Consider the following 17568-nt stretch of genomic DNA (forward strand, 5'->3'; position numbering starts at 1 on the left):
TCCCACTTGAATTGCCCACAGTCTTTGCACGGACCAGTAGATTGACCCCTCAAGCATGTGTTTTGATGCGCCTCTCGCTCATGTGATGTCCACTGTCTGCGTTCGTCCGAAGCCATGCCACGCTATGCCAGGCACACGACATCCCCTTTGCGGTGGAAGCCCTCTGGTTGGCTGGCGCAAAACAGCGGGAAAGAGGCAAAGACGGAGAGCAAAGAAAAAAGGGTGGGTTCACAGGGAAGACGAAGCCCTAGCATGTCCCGAGTCCTGGTTACCCCCTTTTTCCCTCGCACCCGCTGGCGTTGCTGTGTTTCGTTCAGTCAGCGTCGAACAGAAGAGCTGTAAAAATCCCGCGGCGGAGAATAGGGGTTACAAATGCCAAACAATGGGGCCACAAACAGCAGCTGGAGTTCCGGGCGTTGGAACACCAAGTTTTTCCAAGCTGCCTGAGCTGTTCCGGTGATGCGCACGTGTTTTGTAGAGAAAAGAGAAGAAAGCACGAAACGGTCAAACAAACAATCGGAGAGTTTGAACTATGCGCGTGTCCGGCCGTTGTGTGATACCCGTCGGAAGTGTCAAAGTTGTCAAGCAACGGAAAGCCACCGCAACTGTCGTCAGAATCTTCAAAGACACTCCGTTGCCGGAGTGGTTGATGTTTTAGAAAAGAAAAGAAGGGGGTGTAATGCTCGTACTTTTTCGTCCATGTGGAACTGGGCGACGTAAGCTGTCGAGGGTGTCACCGAGACTAGATTGATTATAGTCAGCAAATCCCACGTTGCCGCATCAAGGCAGGCTGAAAGGTTCAAGATGTAGGTTGCTGCTAGAAGCCTGTTGCAAAGTCATGTGGTGGAACAACAGGGGTTGCAGCGAGGAAGATATCATTTATGCGTGCCAGTATTTGCTTTCTGGGTGTGTCGATTATTGTTATATCTGAGCAATATCAGCTCCACGAATTGACCAATGATTCTTCACAACAGGTCAAACAGTCGTGATTAGGCCTGACAAGGTATTAGGCAGGGCTGACATGGGGGGCACAAGTTCGGCAGCGGGCCGTGAGGGTCCAAATACTTTGTTAGTTCAGGGGTTGGTTCCTTCGGGGCGGTTGTTGGTGACACCTTCTGGTATGCTGCGAGCTGGCATGTTTTCTGAGTGCCTCATGAGATCAGTATACAATTTCAAGAACAGAAAGGTAAGTAAAAAGACCATGGTATAATCGCGTGGGTGTACTACGAAGAATGTCGGAGAAATATATAACAGACAACAAAGATCCCAGGTAAGAAACCGCGAACAAAAGAAAAACAAAACGGCAGAAGAGCCACGAAAGTAAACAGACATCCTCCTCCTTCCAAACACACAGTGCCAGCCCTCTAATCGAAGTCCAAGCCCAAGACACGATAGTACCAAGTCCGTCCCTTGGGCCCAAAGCCATTATATCACTCCACCTTTAGTGGTGATTACCCCAAGCCAGAGTCTCCTTTGCTTCTCTCCCTCGCGAAAAAAATGTACAGGTTCCATGGCCATGATGCCGTTTGCAAGTATGTCGCTGTCGGTCGATATCGGTTCGCCGGCCAGTTCCTTGTGGATATCGAGGCACAGATGTTAAAGCCCTGCAAATGTGCGAACGAGTTCTGGTTAGCATTTTCACAAGCTGATGACAAGTGATCGTACCGAAAATTACTAACGACACATGCTCTTCAAGCAGCTATCGCAATAGCCGTCAATCTCGTGCGGAACCTCCCTGACGCCCCCAGGGCAACCTCCACCTTGCGCTCTGCACTCGGCGGTGTGCGACATCTCGCTCGTGGGGGCGTGATAGCACCCTCGGTATCTCCAGGTAATCATCTGGCAGCACATATTGTTGTTTGTGGGTGTGTCGTGCGGAGGTTGGGAGGATTTGTGGAAAGAAGTTGAGCTGTAGACGGTTTCGATGTCGAGTAAATGTAGAGGCAGTGGTGTGAACGGCAGGATGATAGAGCGCGGAGTGATGCTGATAAAGGGAATAGAAACTTTGAGAGGACGTTGGCGCCCTTTTATGTTCTCGCTAGAGATGGGATGCCTACATACTTCGAACTTTCGCTGTTCGCCGTTGAGCCTCTTGAAAGATCACCAGGGGTATGTGGGTGTCATCGGCAGTGAGGTCGAACTAGGTCGTTGACCGACTGTTGGCAGCGATGGTTACGCAGGGAGATGAAATCAGGTGGGTGGTGCTGTTGGTCGATAATCTTGAATGGCTCAGGCTCTACCCGTGGCCAGATTGCGGGAGAAAACGTCACTACCACCTATTGCGGGACAGAGGAGCGGGAGAAGGCGATGGGGCAAAGAAGAGAGAAAGTACATCTGTGTATCAAAGACTTGAGAAGTAGAGTCTGCCAGGTACCTCTTCCGGGTGTATATGCCGCAACACCGTTGGCAAGGGGGCAGGGTGTTGCAATAGAAAAGACCTGGGCCTATCAGGTATACATCTGGGGAACCCTCCTTCCAGGGCTGACAACGGCTAAGGTGTCTAGACACCCCGTGTACCAACCCGAAATGTGTCTCCCACCCCCCCCCACCCCCTCAACGATGAACTGATCCCCATCAACAGTGCGAGAACAATCAGCCCTGTGGCCACTGCTGGTGACAATTGTCGGCATCAACTGTAGAGGTGCGTTGCGCCGTCAGGGTGCTGTAAGTCATCTCGGGTTATGTCCAAACGACGCCTGTACAAGTTGCAAACTCGATCTTCCTCTGCCGTAACGTCCCACACTTGAGAATGGCGGCGGCACACGAGGACCTCGGGGCCTACCAAGGAGTAACGTAACGGGAGACGGAAGCGTGAGGAGCTTTTTCCCTTTGAGACGAACGCATGTTTGCGAGCGAGCGGGGAAGCGCAGCATGGCTCCTGTTGAGACGGAAACCCACAGTAGCCCAGCAGAAACACGACCATAGGAAAAATATGGGGAGTTAGGGATAAGAGCGTAAGGGTTAAGCTGCGGGAGATGATGGTCCACGACGAGCCACCAAGCCGCATACAAGCACGGAAGACTGTTCCGGTGCTCCAAGACTACTGATATTAATGGAGAAGTTAACCGCACTGGGTAGGAGGCCCAGCAACTATCTTCTTTCTCCAGAGATACTCTGTGTCTCCCCAATCTTTGCGGTTTGGGAGGTGGCGTGCACTTGCTTGAGGTCACCTTGTCGTTCGGGTACTTTTCACTAGGATTTTCAGTATCAGCAGATACCGGTTTGAAACTTGACATATTTGACGTCTTGATCAAGGTACCTGCAGCTGGTGTTAAGCGGAGTTGGTATCTAACCTGGGAGCCATGGAGGTTGAGGTTGAGGCTGAGGATGAAGGCTGCATGAACAGCGACCGCAACCCTGCATATCGCGGATCCCCGGTTGCAATCACCAGCGAGGTGAAGAAAGTGAGTCGATGCCTGCTGCGAGGCTGTCATAGGACAGATTCAAAATCAGCATTTGCAGCTTCGTTCGGCGTCCCGGTACTTGAGGACTGGGGGCGAGGTGTCGGTGTCTAAATCGGAACAGACGAAGATAAGTGACATTGTGAAAAGAGACAAAGGAATTTGGCCATTGGCATTGAGGTGTTTGCTCTTCATCTTCTGGCGTGGTTGCTATGACGGGAATTGGGCAAGGAGCATCGGAAGAAACACCAAAAATAAGAGCGGAAGCCAGTGTCTGGATGGTAGAGAAGCAGTCCAAAGAAATCTGCACACACAGGCCCCAGTTCCACCCAATAACCAGGGCCCTTCTTTTTTTGATTGACGCGCCGATTCGGGACGTCGTGCTTTCCTGTTGTGTTCCCACGTCAAAACCTCTCTGTGTATCGCATGCAGGAGCTCCCGACTTCCTTCATCAACAACAAGCTAGATAAACCTTCCTTTTTGGTTGATTTTCAAGAAACTGGCGTGGCCCCACTTGAGCAACTGTGTACCCACAGTTTATTCTTGCAAGGGGTGAGGCCGCCCCCAAATACCCTCCTTGATTGAAATTCGCGGGTCGGTGATAAAAAGTGGGGGCTGACTTGGCTGACGCTTTTAAACAGTCTGATGGAAAGCCTGGTGCGGCCAGGTCTGCGGCCGGCCCTCTCGTTCTTTCCGGTGTCCATCACGGCAACCCTGGCATCACGCTTGGTCGTCAAAGTCGGCCGAGATGTTCGACACAGCCTTTTCATCCATCTTGACTGGAGTCCTAACCGGCCGTGTTCTCCGGCTCAATTACCGCCAAGCTCGCCGGTCGGGATCGACCCATCTATGCCATCATCCAGAGTGCCCATGAAGGCCGCCATTCGTCTTCTCTGATGTTTCTCGAACATGTGAAGACGGGTCAATGGTATGCGACCTGGTTGATCTGAAACCTTCAACCTCAGTTTTGGCGGAGGCCCATTCCAGCTCCCGGGAGACGAACAGCACTGGATACTGCGAGCTCAGTCATGACCCCTATTTCCCCTGATCCGAACCGGGCTAAGCGAGACACATTCAGATGTGGGACATATGCGGCATTGAGATGAATTTGATGGAGCTACTCGGTCTGTTTTTGCCTAGTCTTGCAAACATGTGACAGAGCGGGCTTGTTCTGCATTCTTCACTGCCATGAGCACAATGCGTTGCTCCTCGATGGGGGTTTCCCTGAGATATGGGATATCACTCACGACTGACCGGAGCTATTTCCGCAAATACTCCAAAGATCTTTTAGGCGCACATAGGAGATCATTTGCGATATCAAGGCCGCTGGCTTGCATGCTCTCTATCTTCTTGGCGACTGAAACAGGTAATGTTGCCATGGAGCATTTGGAACTTTCCCACCACACAGGGCCCATCAAATGCACGAACGGTCTGCATAAGGTCACCAGACTGTGTCCTTGTCTGAGAGGGAAGAATTTCTGGTTGTTGGGAGACCGTCGTACTGGCGTTTCTCGCGATTATGCTTACGATTCCGGCTTTCTGCCAATCATGGCTGTATTTAAGCGCCAGTACCGAATTGCTGGTAAGCACTCCCAGAGGTCAGTCCTTTGTCTCAGTGACGAGTCACTACAGCCGACCTCGCCACAGACTGGATGGACTAACGCCTCAAGGGTCTACATCCGTTGTCTAGCAGACTCTCCCTTACTCTTTCGGAAGCCATTGGCCTGACCTCTACATTGAGCCACAATCTGGAGTTGAACTCGTATCATCTGCCCATCGACAATCTCTCTCCATGATTGCAAGTGCTTTTAGAAAACACCCACCCCGCCAGCTACCCACTCTCTCACCCGAATGTGATGTAATTGACCCTCGATATGCAGGTCGCTTGTCCGGGTCCGGACAATGTCGCCGGAACCAAGCCAGGACGCCGCTCACACACCTTGCGGACCCACGGTGAGCAGGGCGATGGCCTTTGCCCGATTGGCAGACAGAACATATTCGCAATCAGCCAAACCGTCCCGAAATGATTGCCCTGTGGACACCGTCCCTTTAGGGAAGATAGTCCCCCCCATCTCGAGATAGGACGTTGATATCACCAACAATGTTGTGTTGCAGATACTCTTTTCCGCAAGGGGTGTCGTTCGGGGCCGAAATGTTGATAGGCTTGCTGGCGTCGTCATCGTCACCCCTGGTCGCACGAAACCAAGAAGACTCAAGATTAGCCGTCACCTTTCATCAAGCAAACAAGGTAAGTGCTCCCTTTGTTCCTCGACAGAACCACCAAGTACCCGTCTTTTCGAATAGGTAGCTTGCTCGTCCTCGAAGTGCCGGATGCCAACAAGCGCGCACGGCACCACTAGAACACCATTGGCACCTATGTTGGTTCGAGGGCACGCGATTATCGGCTCTTGAGCCAGTCAGGAGTTATGGTGCTGCTTGTTCCCTGGTAGAGCTCACCGACGCATCGGCCCGCATCGATGGCAGACCTGCATGAGGGCATTGGTCACGGGAGCGTGGGACTGGGGGCTGGCATCTCCCGCCAACTTCTGCAGAAGGAAAGCTCTCAGCAACAACTCTCCTCTTTCAACAGCCAGGTTGTTGAGCAACTTACACTTGCTTGACCCACTCCCTGAAAGAACGTACGATCTCTCCTGCCGGAAAAGAACTCAGAGACAGACCCAAAACATCTTCTCATACCTCAGTCGAAGAGTCTGTCTGACTGACTTTCGGTACTTTGAACAAAATCAACGATTACTGGCAAAGACCTCCTCGAAAACCGCCACAAGGCCACTCTCTCTTTGGCGGAGTTCTACAAGTCAGTAAGTCACAACACATCGTTCTTCAAACCCGGACGTGGCCGGATCGCTCAGCCCATTCAGTTGGCGTTGAAAATGATGATCATCTGGGCCATGTTAGACCGTCACGACATCTTTGGCCTAGTGGCTCCAAGTGGTGTCCTTCAGAGACTTGAATTGTGCCAGCTCATCAGCAAAGCAAGCCTCTTTGACAAGCTTGGCATCAATATCAGTCTCAGTGCATGGACGAGCTGCGTTCCTCTCACGTTGTGGCTGGAGCTACAAGCTAGCTGTGGTGTTGAAAGCTCAGATGCTGTGGTTGAAACATGTCTGGTAAGAGCTCGGTTCGCGCTGTTAACCAGCTTTATCCCCGTCGGACCCGAAAGTGATTGGTTGTTGAGCAAGCAGCCACATTGATAGTGATCGTGAACTTGCAGCGGTTAGGCTCGGTGTGCCGAAATCGAGCCAACAGACAGACCTGCGGCTTCTGCTATTCTTGAAATTTAAATTGTTCATTGTGGCATGATGGCAAGCGTGCGTCATTGATTCTTCATGGCAGTTTACCGAACAAGGTGGTTTTCTTGGGGCCAAACGGGAGTCGAGACCCTGGGCTTGCGTGTCTGGGGCAGCACGGGGCATTTAGGGCTCCCCGCGCCCCGCAAATTCCCCAGATTCCAAGCGTGCCGGGCATCAAGTGACAGCTGCGATGGGCTTCCGATATATCTTCGTCGGCGGCGAACGGCACCAATCAAACGGGCGAAAGCTCAAGGTCAATGGAGGCTGTCCCCGGAAGAAGCAGGGCACACGAGCAGAAGAGCCGCGACGAGGAGCTCCACATTGTAACAAAGTCTATTTTGTCCTGTCTCGACATCATTCCACCATTCCCACCATACCGTGATGTCTCCAGCAGGAGCCAGCACATGCCAGCAGCACATGTCAAATGTGCCAGTGCGCCGCTGGCCGGCCAGCGCGGTTAACAGAGGCATTACCCCCTCGTTTTTCCTCAAGCCAATTGCGTCCCCACGTGCGGCACCCACTCGCGCCGAGATTTACTCGACTCCTCCTTCTTAGTCGAGCACAGTTCGAGTCCAATCATGGCAGGGGCGCCCCGCCAACTTTTTTTGATCATACGTCGCTGTGAAACGGGTGGTTTTGGTGGTGGTGCGCGGGAAGGGAGACCAGTGCCGCCTGGAATTGCGGGATTGGGAACAAGGTCCCCCGTCCAGCTCATGTGAACACTTTTGCGGAGCACAAGGAGACCCAAACAGTCTCAGGGAAGTTACCAAGCAGGGGGGAGAGCTGCTGCTGGGGGGGGGGGGGAAGGGAGCTACATGGAGCTGGCCATCATCCGTAAGCACCGACATGTCCGCTGCCGTTGGGACATATAAACTCCATCCTGCTCTGTTGTCTCCCACTTCTTCTTTTCTTCTCTTTCTCTCTTCATTCAAACTTTTCGTTCTTAAAGTACTCCAAAGCTTACTGACGCTGGTCTCTCATCATCATCTCTCTATCCAAAGCTACTACAGCAGCCACAATCACCACCAAGAAACCCACCCAAACTTTTTATTCACACGCCAAAACCAAAACCACACAATGTCTTCCCCCCTCACCCCAGAGCAAATCCGCCAGCTCTCGGAGCAAGCCCAAGAGTTCCGCCCCGTGAACGCCTTCCGCCGGCCTTCCACCTTTTTGTCCCTCGCCCCCTCCACCTCGGAGTCGTACCCCCGCAGCCAGAAGCAAGAGACCTCTGCGCCCCCCCTCACAGCCGAGGCCCTCGCCGCCATTCCCCAGAAGCAAGACGAGCAGAAGCGCCGCGCCTCGAGCCTGAGCTCAGACGCCTCCAAGTTCCGGTTCTTGAAGCTGGGACCCGTCCACTGGGGCGAGCACCAGGACGGTGTCAAGGAGGACTTTTATGAGGTTGCTGTTGAGGAGTGATTTACTCTCTCAACACGCTCTTTTTTTTCTACATCATTTTAATATCCTGGTCTCTTTTTTTTCACGAGTTTTTTTATGATGATGATGCAGCAAGCAAGAAAAGCATGGAGTTTTAACGCGGGGAAACTTTTGCATTTTCTTTTCAACAACAATGGCAATGGCAGGTGGGTGGGCAAATTTGACACAACCTTTATGAGAGGATTGGAAATCATATTTTAGCGGTCTTTTAAAGAGGGATGGGGGGTTTGGGAAAGAAATACCAAAGAGAAAAGTTACACGCATCTTCTTCGCCTCACACACATGACATGTTTGTGATATGCTCAGTCCTTTTGTTTCCCGACCAGCTCACAGAGACACAACTTGAGGACCCCCAGCCAAGACGGAGACGGGAAGGGGTTCTGAGTATGCTGGACGAAAGGAATGAATGGGAAAAAGATTGATAATCCTAATTCCGAGAGGTGGGATGGGATGGGATGGGGATGGGGGAGGACAAGATTCGGTATGGAGCAGGGGGTTGAAGGAGAGGGGAAACCAAAAGGAGGGAGGGATTTTTTCCTTGGCAAGATCTTATGCATGATGCATCTTTAGGGCGGGGATATGAGAGCGAAGGGGGGTTTACTTGTTCCTTGCTGGTCAAGAGGTGCAGTAGTGTCAGGTATGGGTGGATAGTATCAAGCTTTTTTGTTGCTTTTTTGTGTTGTGCTCATGGTGGCTGACTGGTGGTGGTGATGATGGAGCCCAAAGAGGAGGGGGGGTTGTTGATGTTGATGCTGGCAACATGTAAGCAATAGATATCCTCCCGAAAAGGCCGGATTGGTTGGTTGGTTGGTTAGTTCTCTCTCTCTCTCTCTCTCTCTTTCGGACAGGATTTCTTTTTTCTGTTGAGAGAGGGTCGGATATGTCGGGGAGTTTAGGTCGTAAATCCGCCCATAGGTAAGGTACGTAGCCTTGAGATGGGGAAATGGGGGATGTGACGTGTTGTCTTCTTGGCTTCGACTCTTTCTCTCACTTCCGGTGTTTCCATTCCCCGGACATCCCGCGCAGCGCAAAATGCGGAGGAGAAGTTGTTGGAAAGGTAGCCTTATTACCCCCCCCGCCTCTAGCTGTCCCTCAAAAACAGTGGAAGCGAGCGGGTTGACAAGAGCTGGCTATGCTACTTTGGCTCGTTTAACTGAGGCACTATTACTTGATGATTTCTTGGTGTTGTTTTTTCTGGGGTATGGGGGTATGGGGGTTGGTTTGGGATTCACGCCGCAGAGTACCAAGAGAGCGGCGTGGGGGTACAAAACCTGGATGATATGATGATGGGGGATGTGCCATCGGGGTGTTGGTGAAATGTTGCCGAATGAAGAGAGCAGCAGCCAAGAAATCAAACGGAGTTGTCTCTCCGAATTGTCTTTTGTTTCTTATGATCGATATGAATCTCAGGGGGGAAAAAGGGAGAGGGAGGGTCAGAAGAAGCTCTCTGAGGTATGTAGTGTTATGCAAGCCAAGACGGCAGGTGGCAGATCGCTACATGGCACTTGGCAAACCTGAAAAGAAAGGCCGAATTGTGTGTGTGTGTGTGTGTGTGTGTAAAAGAGGGGATTTTGAGAGATTGTCAAAGTTGCAATTATATGAAGAAGGGGGAGATTCTCATTAACCGCCCAAAGACCCATTCTCGTCCGATTAATGCTGGTCTTGGCGAGGGGCTCGCAAGTGTCGGGTTGACTATAAGTACTGTGCAGACTGAGGGTAATGGTGTGGTGGAGCGAAGACGTGGTGAAGAAAAGGCAATAATCGCCACATATTGCTTATCTATGAGATCTGCTGTGGGGCCCATGTGAGCATGCTTCAGGTTGTGTCCCCGTCTCACGGGCTGCACTTATCCATAGGACCCCTCCGCGATGACCGTCATCTTGTGCTTGGATTGTGCCACTGTATGGTGACTGCCTGACTCGGGATGACAAGCACGTTGATCAGGGGAGGCGGCTGATATCAGGAAACCACATGATTGTTTTCTCAACTACACAAAAATATGAACAGATACCCATCACAACCACCCCCTGGGATTTCTCACCAATCTCAGATCCCTTCTTTCTCGGCGGCGCTCAGCAGATCTTGATCAACGGCACTGGCCCGTCTTGGCGAAAGCACACAACTCTTGGCAGCCCGGGAATGTCTTCTGTTTTCTCAGCGAACGCCGAAGTTTATCACGGTCTCCGACACTCAGGAGAAGGGGTCTGGGGCCTCGACCTTCTTGATCCTGAACTGAGCCGAGTCGATGCCGCATTCTTGAATCAGCCTCGGAATGTTGACCTCTGCCCAGAATTTCTTGTCGAAGCTGTCAAATCGGCGTCGGCAGCAAGTTTCGCCAGATAAGTGCTTCAAGAAGCACATCGGAGGTTTATCGTCAGACTTCTCGCCTGAGCCGACTTCGGGAGCGTGGCACTGGCACCAGAAAGAAGGGCTGTCCGACTTGCGTACTCTCATCGATGCCTTCTCCAGGTAGGGGTCCGACAAAACCACCAGCAGCGCTTTCATCACCGGGTTGCGCCTCAAAGACATCGTCGTACGCATAGCGTCTTGTGGTGGTGCAAATAAGCCATAGTGTGGTGAAACGCAACGGACAAGGCCTTCGTTGCCCAAGGGGACTTCAACCTCGAGGCGGCGAAGCCTTCCGTTAAGTATCATATAGCCCAGCGCAGGTATCAGCTTGTTTTCCAGGTAGGCACCTCCGAACCGGTCAATACGAACAAGGACATGCCGCAAGCTCAGCCTTGGGCCTTCGACTGACCCAAGATTGCCGTCATCCTGCGTATCGGAGCTCCTCAGCAGCAACCTATCGACTTTCCCTGTCTTCATGAGGACCTTCCGGATGCCATGTTGGTCGGTCTTTAGTGTTTTCGACCGTTGGCTCGCCAAGCGAAGATGAAACATATTCCTGCCGTAGTATATCCCGCTCGCAATTCTATACAATTCCGTACACGTGAGCATCATGTTTACAGGCGGGCCTGCCACGTAAGGTTCGAAAGCAGTAGGGTCATTGAGGAAATCCCGGGCAGTTTGGCCAACGCCTCGAGCGCTGATCACATGGCCGTTGGTGACGTATACGCCTCCCGGATGGAGGCATACGTGCTCAACTATCTGCTCGCGGATTTCTGGAGGTAGGTCGAAAAAGTAATGAAACTTGTTGTTGTGTGTTATACTCGTCTGCTGTGGATTCGGTGCGCTGATATCATGGGATTCCATATTCCAAGGCAGCGTAGACTCGTCGTGTCCTAGAGAGAGCGACTAAACACCATAAATAGACTCCGGTTAAACATCAAGAGATATTGTGACAATGAAGACGATGTGTTGAGTGAGCAAGCTGAAGGTAATGATAGGAAGGAACCAGCATTTCAATGTGCGGGGGAGAACGGAAGTCCACAAAGCTTGGGGCGGGGCCGAGGTAACAGACTCCACCGCAGATTGGTTGGCGCTGGGATACTCCTGAGCCTCAACGTTGGGCTTCCTCCCCATCAGTGATCAGGCACCCTGAACCTTCAGAGGTAACTCATCAAACTGGAGCCAGTATTTAAAAGCACTTTCGATGTGGGCTGGAATAATCTTGATCTTGCCAGCTAAACCGGCATTCTATCCAGCAGAAAGAGGGGGGTCGGCACTCTTTAGAATAGAGTGGATTACTGCCAATGGGATAGTGTAAGTGATGGCTTGAGAAAAGGACTGATCAGCGAGTCTCTTCAGTTCCAAAGAAGCCACCAGAAGTGCCGATGAGACAGGCTTTTATAATTTACACCGTAGCGATATGTTACTTGGAATCTTACTTAAGCCACAGATCAGCCTGGCAGCACGTGAATTGTACCCGAAGCCGTTGGCTACAATTAAGGGAGCCCTCCAAGATCGAAAGATTGGATCTTAAAGATTTGGCGGATAGTTATGCATACCCTCATGACTAGACCGACTTGATGTCTTCCAAGTCTAACAGTAGGCCCTCACGCTATCTTTGAACACCTCAAAACAATCATCAGACACCTACCAAGACATAACAAAGGTTTATTTGAAATACTTCTACACAAATTCATATTCAAAATACACATGCAGATGATACTATCATGCCTCTTAGCTATCTTTCAATGCGTATCAATTATCTTCGGATGTGTGTTGAATATATTCTAATGCGTATTAAGTGATAATACAGGCATTTTAAACATCCTGTTATGTGTTCTGGGAACAGGCCAATGCCTATAGAAGATAATGGTAGGCCTGTTAAAGACAGTGGAACTCCTATGGAAAAGACAAGACATATTTTTATGCAATGGTTGTGTTTGGAATATTTGAGAAGGCATATATACTGACAGCTGAGGCCTGTTTGACATCTCTGTAGGCCTCAAAAGCATCCATATAGGCCTATGATAGTTGTTCACAGGCTTCTTGATAGGAACTGGAGGCATTGTTTGTATCTGCTAAGCTGTCTTGGGGATGTAAACAGACATCTGGTCTATCATTATACGCCTGTGAGACATGACAATAGGCATAGCAAACATCAAAAGCATAGAATAAGGAAAGTTCAGTCGGGGGTAAGAGCCATTCTTCAACAATGCGAACATATCATAACACGAAGCAGCAGCCAAAAAGACAGCTCCACATGGGTCAACAAACAAATCAAACATTTGGTCATCACTATACTTTTTGGTGAACCTCCCTAGTCTACATGCATGGCGCCAAAGAGATTCGGGTCGTAAGAAAATAAAAAGAGGAAAACACCCCAATCGTTGCAATCTTTGACATCCTCTTTTTGCCTAAGACGATGGCTCCGCAGCGAAATGCAATTCGAAGCCTGGATCCCTCTAACTTTTTTGTGTTCCGCTCCGCGAAACAGCATGGAAAGACGCCTCCCGTCATACCGAAAGGGCCCTAAAACGGCGGGCCCCGCTTGATGATCCAGACCGTGGCTTCATATCCCGTCCCAAATGCGCCCGAAAACCTAGGTGAAAAGGCCCACCAAACAACCGCTCACTCGTTAAAGCGAAGAAATGACAATTTACCGGGAGGACATGGCCTTGGTAACAAGGCGCTTGAGGGCAAGCTCCTTCTTCTTGAGGTCTTCAGCAGTGGAGTCCTCAATCTCAAGCTGGCCCATGGCCTCGCTGAGGCTCTGCTCAATCTTGTCCTTCTGGCCGCGCTTGAGCTTGAGGGACAGAGTTGGGTCAGAGATGATCTCCTCAACACGGTTGATGTAAGACTCAAGCTGCTGCTTGGCCTCGAAGCGCTTGCTGAAAGCCTCATCGTTGGTCTTGAACTTCTCAGCATCTATAGAGATTGTTAGTGTCTGGTATTCAAGCTTAAGCAGTCAGGGGATGGCTTACCGTTGATCATGTTCTCGATCTCAGCGGAAGAGAGCTTGCCGACGGAGTTGGAGATGGTGATGTTGGCGCTACGGCCGGAGGTCTTCTCGGTGGCGGTAACCTTGAGGATACCGTTGACATCGACCTCGAAGACGACCTCAAGGACGGGCTCGCCAGCCTTCATGGGAGGGATAGGAGCAAGGGTGAATTCACCCAGGGAGGTGTTGTCCTCGCAGTTGACACGCTCACCCTGGTAAACGGGGAACTGAACGGTCTGCTGGTTGTCGGCAACAGTGGTGAAAGTCCGCTTCTTGATGGTGGGGACAGTCTGGCCACGGGGGACGACCGGGGCGAAGATGTTGCCCTCCATGGCGACACCAAGAGAGAGGGGAACGACATCCAAAAGGAGGAGGTCGGAGGTCTCAGCAGAGGTGGCCTTGCCGGAGAGGATACCGGCCTGGACGGCAGCACCGTAGGCGACGGCCTCATCGGGGTTGATGCTCTTCTCGAGCTTCTTGTTGTCGAAGAACTCGCTGAGGAGCTTCTGGATCTTGGGGATACGAGTGGAACCACCGACGAGGACGATCTCGTCAACGGCGCTCTTCTCGATGGCAGCATCCTTAAGGACCTGAGCGACGGGCTCGAGGGTACCGGCGAAAGCCTTGGAGTTGAGATCCTCGAAACGGGCACGAGTGATCTGCATGTTGAAGTCCTCACCATCAAAGAGAGAGTCAATCTCAATGGTGGTCTGGGCACCGCTGGAGAGAGTACGCTTGGCACGCTCGCAAGCAGTTCTCAAGCGGCGGAGGGCACGGGCATCACCGGAAAGATCCCTACAAACACAGTTAGTCAAAGATATTCATGAAACTCTTGGACAGGGAATTTGGCGACTTTTTCGTTTTTCTGGTGAACTCTTTCTTGCAGTAGTCGAGGAGGTTGGTATCGAAATCCTGACCACCAAGATGGGTGTCACCAGCGGTGGCCTTGACGGTGAAGACACCACCCTGGATGTTGAGGAGGGACACATCGAAAGTACCACCGCCCAAGTCGTAGATGAGGACGTTGCGCTCCTTGCCGGACTTGCCAGCGCCGAGACCGTAGGCAATGGCGGCAGCAGTGGGCTCGTTGATGATACGGAGGACGTTGAGGCCGGAAATGGCACCAGCATCCTTGGTGGCCTGACGCTGGTTGTCGTTGAAGTAGGCGGGCACGGTAATGACAGCCTTCTCAACCTTCTTGCCGAGCTTGGCCTCAGCAATCTCCTTCATCTGTGGGTTGAAGTCTGGTTAGCACATTCCCGGCTTTTTGCAGTCTAACTCGGGGATTTGTTTACGAACCTTGACAAGGACCATGGCGGAGATCTCCTGGGGGGAGAAAGTGTGGGTGCTGCCGAGGTACTCAACGGAGACCTTGGGGTTACCCGCACCATCGTCAACGACCTTGAAGGGCCACGACTCCATATCCTTCTTGACGGTCGGGTCATCGAAGCGGCGACCGATGAGACGCCTGTGCAGAAATTGTTAGCGGACTGTCGCTGTAAAAATTTGTGGTCTTCCCCAGCGAGATCCGGAAAAGAGGGGTAAGCACATACTTGACATCGAAGACGGTGTTGACGGGGTTCATGGCAGCCTGGTTCTTGGCCGCCTCACCGATCAGACGCTCCTCAGGAGTGAAGGAGACGAAAGAAGGGGTGGTGAAGCTACCCTGCTCGTTGGCAATGATCTCGACATTGGTACCCTCGTACGTAGCAACGCAAGAGTAGGTGGTACCTATTCGCAAAAACTTGTGTTAGCGATTACCCCTCGCACACCAAAATTTATCGATATCGATTCTGTGGGTTTGCTGGCAGAGCGCGCGGGGCAGCGCTCGCCGGTGGTGGTGGCTTCTTACCAAGATCAATGCCAATGGCACCGTCATAAACTTCGTCCGCCATTGTGAAGGATGTGTGGTTGATGAAGGGAAGTTTGTGAGGGAGAGCTGAATCTGGCGCAAAGAAGGAAACCCGATTGCAGCGTGGGGCAGGCGGGAGGGTTCTTAAATTTTCACAGATTTTTCGGTTGCGTTGAACTTTTTTTTCGTTCCCGCCAAGCCACGCCTCTAGCCCCACCCTCTTCCCACATCCAGTTAGAGAAGTGAGGGGCCAACCTGGGAGATAAGCTTATCAGCCCCACCTCGTGACAAAACACGTGACAAGAGTGGTTGCGGAGGTGGGAGGACCCTGGTCAACGGGGGCGCTAAACTGACAAGAGGGTGGGTGGTTTTGGGCGAGCGCCCGCCCGCCGCCCTCCAACACTGATGAATTTGCGACTGACGATTTAACAAACCTCTTCGAACCACGACGCCACTACCGCACACACCCTGACCTTTGCCTGGAGCAAAGTCAAGCTTTCCTTCCTCACCTGCCATTAGAAAGAGCTACCTGCACCTGCCCCCGGCGGTTAATTGAGCTTTTTTCCCACCACCCAAACCGACAGGAGAACCCGAGTCGCATCTCTGCGAATCCCTCCCACTCAAAAAACCCAACGCCAAAAACGAGCGAACTGCGGGACGCAATCTTTGTTGCCCTGTGGACCCCTCTACCCAACTCCAAACCTCACCTCCCCATTTCCCGACACGGCAGTGTTTCGCATTCGACAAGTCGCCGCTCCACACACACACACACAAACCTCACCATGTCCGACCAGGTCGATCTTACCACCATCCCCATCTCCCCCGATGGAGGTAACAAGCCCGAGGGCGCCTCCTCCGAGGACAACGACAAGACCGTCACCGTTTTCCACGACAAGGACAACTTCAATGTCAAGCATCCCCTTTCCAACAGGTGGACACTCTGGTTCACCAAGCCTGCCAGCGGAAAGGTTGGTATCTCTTTGGGTGCCCCGCACCTGCACGAACAGTCTCGGCTCAGCTACTAACCGGACGATTCAGGGCGACAACTGGAACGATTTGCTCAAGGAAGTGATTACCTTTGAGTCTGTTGAAGAGTTTTGGGGTGTCTACGTATGTTGATAGGATCCTGTGACCCTGTGTTCCTGATTTAGTATACGTGACTGACTCTTGTTCCTCTACAGAACAACATCGCTCCTGTTTCCGAGCTTGCGCTCAAGTCTGATTACCACCTCTTCAAGGAGGGTGTGCGACCCGAGTGGGAGGACCCCCAGAACAAGCATGGTGGCAAGTGGTCGTACCAGTTCAAGGAGAAGAGAAACATCAGCATCGACGACCTTTGGCTGCACACCATGCTCGCCGCCATTGGCGAGACCCTGGAGAACGAGGAGGACGGCGAGGTCATGGGCGTTGTTGTCAACGTGCGCAAGGCCTTCTTCAGAATCGGTGTCTGGACCCGCACCACCGGGAGACATGTGCCGGGCCGTGGTGACGGTGATGTTGCCGGCGGCAAGGGCCGCTCCCCTGAGAAGGGCAAAGAGATTCTGATGACGATTGGCAAGCGGTTCAAAGAGGTCCTCAGACTGCCTGCCACCGAGCAGCTCGAATTCTCTGGTCACACCGACAGTGCTCACAGTGGTAGCACTCGTGCCAAGGCGAAGTTCGTGGTGTAAGTTTTTTGGGGATGGTTAATTGCTAGAATATGTTTAAGCATGCATACGCCCTGATATTGGCTCTCTTATCCGAGAGCATATCATATCAGCCTGGCTTTATTGGCAGGACCGGGATAAGAAATAGACACGATGAGACGACAAATAGGCGGATCTCTTTCATTCCTTTGCGAAAAGTTGGTCATTTCATTTTACGTCGAGGGTGCACGGGGGGAACGGCTCTCAGGACTGCTCATGGTTTATTCAATACTAGGACGTTATCTGCGATTTTGCAAGGCGTTTTCACAGTCGGGAGTCAATATATGTTAGCTTTTAGAGTCAATATCATGCAATCTTGCTGCTATTGCTGCTCATGTTGCGTAGCTGCAACCGGTGATGACAAAGAGATGGAGTGGTGACAACAATGCCTTGTTTGAGTGGGGTTGAAATTCGTGGAAAAACAAGCCGAGATGTCACACCAATCGAGATGAACTGTATAATGGAGATGTGATAGAGTCTTTGACTTGTTGTAAGACTATTGCCTCTTATTCAGGCGCATATCCAGGCGTATAGA

General features: G+C 51.8%; 6 protein-coding genes across 6 annotated transcripts; 3 read left to right on the forward strand and 3 right to left on the reverse strand.

Annotated features, from left to right (window-relative positions):
• Window positions 1-1190: 1190 nt before the first annotated feature.
• QC761_0002360 (uncharacterized protein) lies at window positions 1191-2157 on the reverse strand. Its single transcript, XM_062871761.1, has 3 exons — window positions 2062-2157; window positions 1680-2003; window positions 1191-1604 (listed from the first exon to the last, which is right to left on the reverse strand). Exons 2-3 carry the CDS (start codon window positions 1849-1851, stop codon window positions 1597-1599), a joined length of 180 nt encoding a protein of 59 aa, XP_062736550.1. The 5' UTR covers window positions 1852-2003; window positions 2062-2157; the 3' UTR covers window positions 1191-1596.
• A 3721-nt stretch (window positions 2158-5878) lies between these two features.
• QC761_0002370 (uncharacterized protein) lies at window positions 5879-6613 on the forward strand (the record flags this gene model as incomplete). Its single annotated transcript, XM_062871762.1, has 3 exons — window positions 5879-5995; window positions 6188-6220; window positions 6281-6613. The coding sequence occupies 3 exons, from the start codon at window positions 5879-5881 to the stop codon at window positions 6611-6613; spliced, it is 483 nt and encodes a 160-aa protein (XP_062736551.1).
• Window positions 6614-7789: 1176 nt separating this feature from the next.
• Window positions 7790-8131, forward strand: QC761_102660 (uncharacterized protein; the record flags this gene model as incomplete). The annotated part of the gene is made up of 1 exon (XM_062873512.1): window positions 7790-8131. The coding sequence occupies one exon, from the start codon at window positions 7790-7792 to the stop codon at window positions 8129-8131; it is 342 nt and encodes a 113-aa protein (XP_062736552.1).
• A 2208-nt stretch (window positions 8132-10339) lies between these two features.
• On the reverse strand, window positions 10340-11362 carry QC761_102665 (uncharacterized protein; the record flags this gene model as incomplete). The annotated part of the gene is made up of 1 exon (XM_062873513.1): window positions 10340-11362. The coding sequence occupies one exon, from the start codon at window positions 11360-11362 to the stop codon at window positions 10340-10342; it is 1023 nt and encodes a 340-aa protein (XP_062736553.1).
• Window positions 11363-12687: 1325 nt separating this feature from the next.
• SSB1 (Heat shock protein ssb1) lies at window positions 12688-15533 on the reverse strand. The gene is made up of 6 exons (XM_062871763.1): window positions 15349-15533; window positions 15050-15227; window positions 14796-14964; window positions 14350-14726; window positions 13480-14291; window positions 12688-13423 (listed from the first exon to the last, which is right to left on the reverse strand). The coding sequence occupies exons 1-6, from the start codon at window positions 15389-15391 to the stop codon at window positions 13155-13157; spliced, it is 1848 nt and encodes a 615-aa protein (XP_062736554.1). The 5' UTR covers window positions 15392-15533; the 3' UTR covers window positions 12688-13154.
• On the forward strand, window positions 15429-17402 carry TIF45 (eukaryotic translation initiation factor 4E). Its single transcript, XM_062873514.1, has 3 exons — window positions 15429-16316; window positions 16387-16458; window positions 16530-17402. Exons 1-3 carry the CDS (start codon window positions 16131-16133, stop codon window positions 17016-17018), a joined length of 747 nt encoding a protein of 248 aa, XP_062736555.1. The 5' UTR covers window positions 15429-16130; the 3' UTR covers window positions 17019-17402.
• The last annotated feature ends 166 nt before the right edge of the window (window positions 17403-17568 follow it).

The sequence above is a fragment of the Podospora bellae-mahoneyi genome (assembly GCF_035222275.1).
Source record: "Podospora bellae-mahoneyi strain CBS 112042 chromosome 1 map unlocalized CBS112042p_1, whole genome shotgun sequence".
Lineage (NCBI taxonomy): Eukaryota > Fungi > Ascomycota > Sordariomycetes > Sordariales > Podosporaceae > Podospora > Podospora bellae-mahoneyi.